Source organism: Coenobita brevimanus, chromosome 79 (assembly GCF_032717465.1).
Source record: "Coenobita brevimanus isolate Jiangsu-jjx chromosome 79, ASM3271746v2, whole genome shotgun sequence".
In the NCBI taxonomy this organism is placed as follows: Eukaryota; Metazoa; Arthropoda; class Malacostraca; order Decapoda; family Coenobitidae; genus Coenobita; species Coenobita brevimanus.
Window position 1 is genome coordinate 32831879 of NC_137032.1, and position 2500 is coordinate 32834378.

The following is a 2500-nucleotide window of genomic DNA, read 5'->3' on the forward strand; positions in this document are numbered from 1 at the left end:
ACACACACACACACACACACACACACACACACACACACACACACACACACACCAAACTCCCCGTACACACCCCACTAACAACACCATCCCTTCCACGTCTCTCTCTCCCTCTCTCAGCACTCCATCCCTAGCCACCTCCCTTCCACGTCTCTCCCTCTCTCTCAGCACCCCATCCCTTGCAGGTTACACGCAGGGCTACTGGATAGGGGGGACAGATCAGGGTCACAACAATTTCTGGACCTGGATAGACAGTCGGCCAATGGATCTGGGGTCCAATACGTGGAAGGCAGACGAACCCCTGAACAGCTCGCAGTGGAATTGTGCCCTGATGCAGAGGTCGATGGAGGGGTATGCACGCTATGAGTTGATGGATAATAGCTGTACCGAGGTGCTGAAATTCGTGTGCCAGCTGGATGTGCATGCTAAGGCCACTTCAGAAGTAAACTAGCTTTTTTTTTCTCTCCCTCGAATGTGTTTTTCTTTTCCTTGATTCATTTTTTCTTGTTTTTTTTTTTCTATAATACCAAAGTAATCTTCATCAAGTAGTAGTAGTAGTGGCAGTGGTGGTGGTGGTAGTGGTAGTAGTAGTAGTAGTTGTAGTTGTAGTAGCATATGAAGACAGACCAGTTATAAAGGCTGCATGAGAATAAGTATAATAATATGCTCGATGGAGTTATCTTTCTTATATAACCCTTCCCTCCCTTCTCTCTCTCTCTCTCTCTCTCTCGTAATTAAACAGACTCCCTAGGCAGATATATATTTACACCATATCCCCTTCTTTAATCTCTCTCTCTCTCTACTTCTCTCTCTCGTAATTAAACAGACTCCCTAGGCAGAAATATATTAACACTACATTCCCTTATTAATCTCTCTCTCTCTCTCTCTCTCCCTCCCTCTCTCTCTCTAATCCCCACAATGTGTCAGCGTGTCAGGAATGGATCGTGGGCTGTGTTACATTGGTGTTTTTCTCCTCCACTCCCTTTCTCTTCCCTTCATTCTCCTTTCCTTCCTTCCTTTGCCTCTGCTTGCTTCTTCCCATTTACTCTCCTCCCTTACCATTCCCTTCCCTTTCCTTTCCTTCCCTTCCCTTCCCTTCCCATCCCATCCCTTCCTATCCCTTCCCTTCCCATCCCATCCCATCCCTTCCTATTCCTTGTCTTCCCTTCCCTCCCTTTCCCATCCCATCCCATCCCTTCCCTTCTCTTCTCCTCTCCTTCTTTCCTTCCTCCCTCCTCCCTCCATATCCCTCTCCTCCTCTCTCTCTCCCAAACAGAAATAACAGCAAATGAAAAAAACAAGACAGTCTCAAGAAATCCAGGTGGAGGGCAACTTAGTGGAGAGGACCCTAGGGAGCAGTGAGGTGGAGAGGTGGAGGGAAAAATGGTGGAGGAAGGGAGGGAGGTGGAGAGGTGAAGGGAAAAATGGTGGAGGAAGGGAGGGAGGTGGAGAGGTGGAGGGAACAATGGTGGAGGAAGGGAGGGAGGAGCGTGGAGATGTGGAGGAAAATGTTGGAGGAAGGGAGGGAGGAAAGTGGAGAAAAAAATGGTGGAGGAAGGGTAGTAAAGAGGTGAGGTGGAGGGAAAAATGATGGAGGAAGGGAGGGAGGAAAGTGGAGAGGTGGAGGGAAAAATGGTGGAGGAAGGGAAGTAAAGAGGTGAGGTGGAGAGAAAAATGGTGAAGGGAAGGAGGGAAGTGGAATGGTGGAGAGAGAAATGGTGCAGGAGGGAGAGAAGAGGGTGGAGAAGTGGAGAGAAAAATGGTGGAGGAGGGAGGGAGGAAAGTGGAGAAATGGAGAGAAAAATGGTGGAGGAAAGGAGGAAAGTGGAGAGGTGGTGGGAAAAATGGAGGGATGTGGAGAAGGGAGGAAGTGGAGAGGTGGAGGGAAAATGGTGGAGGAAAGGAGGAAACCGGAGGAGGGAGGAAGGAGAGTTGGAGAGAAAAACGGTGGATGGAAGAAAGTGGAGAGAAAAATGGAGGAGGAAGGGAGGAGTGGAGAGGTGGAGAGGGGGTGAGAAAAGTGGAGAGGCGGAGAGAGAATGGTAGATGATATACATAAAATCACCTCTCTCTCTCTATCTATGTATCTGTCTGTCTGTCTCTCTCTCTCTCTTCCCAACGCCACCATTTACCCTTCCTCTCCATTCCCTCCTCTCTCTCTCTCTCTCTCTCTCTCTCTCTCTCTCTCTCATTATCCTTCCTCCTCATGCCTTCATCCCTCCTACCAGCTCAGCATAAAACTTTTCAATTCTCAAACATTTTCGCTCTCAGCCTCACTTCTCACTGTCCAAATAGCTCTCTCTCTCTCTCTCTCTCTCTCTCTCTCTCTCTCCAAGTTTCCAGTGGATATATATAAATAGATAGATTGATATATATAGATAGATATACAGATAGGTAATAGATAGATAAATGTAGGCAGAGAGGTAGGTAGGTAGGTAGGTAGGTAGGTGAGCTGGTAGATAGGTAGACACATAAGTAGATAGATAGAGACAGAGGTAGACAG

At 47.8% G+C, this 2500-nt stretch overlaps 1 protein-coding gene across 1 annotated transcript in view; it reads left to right on the forward strand.

The window, feature by feature from the left end:
• LOC145409091 (C-type lectin domain family 17, member A-like) overlaps positions 1 to 448 on the forward strand; it is a 2583-nt gene extending 2135 nt beyond the window's left edge. Inside the window, exon 3 of the mRNA XM_080279635.1 lies at positions 183 to 448. Coding sequence (XP_080135761.1) covers positions 183 to 448 — 266 coding nt within the window. The remainder of the gene's footprint in view (positions 1 to 182) is intronic.
• The last annotated feature ends 2052 nt before the right edge of the window (positions 449 to 2500 follow it).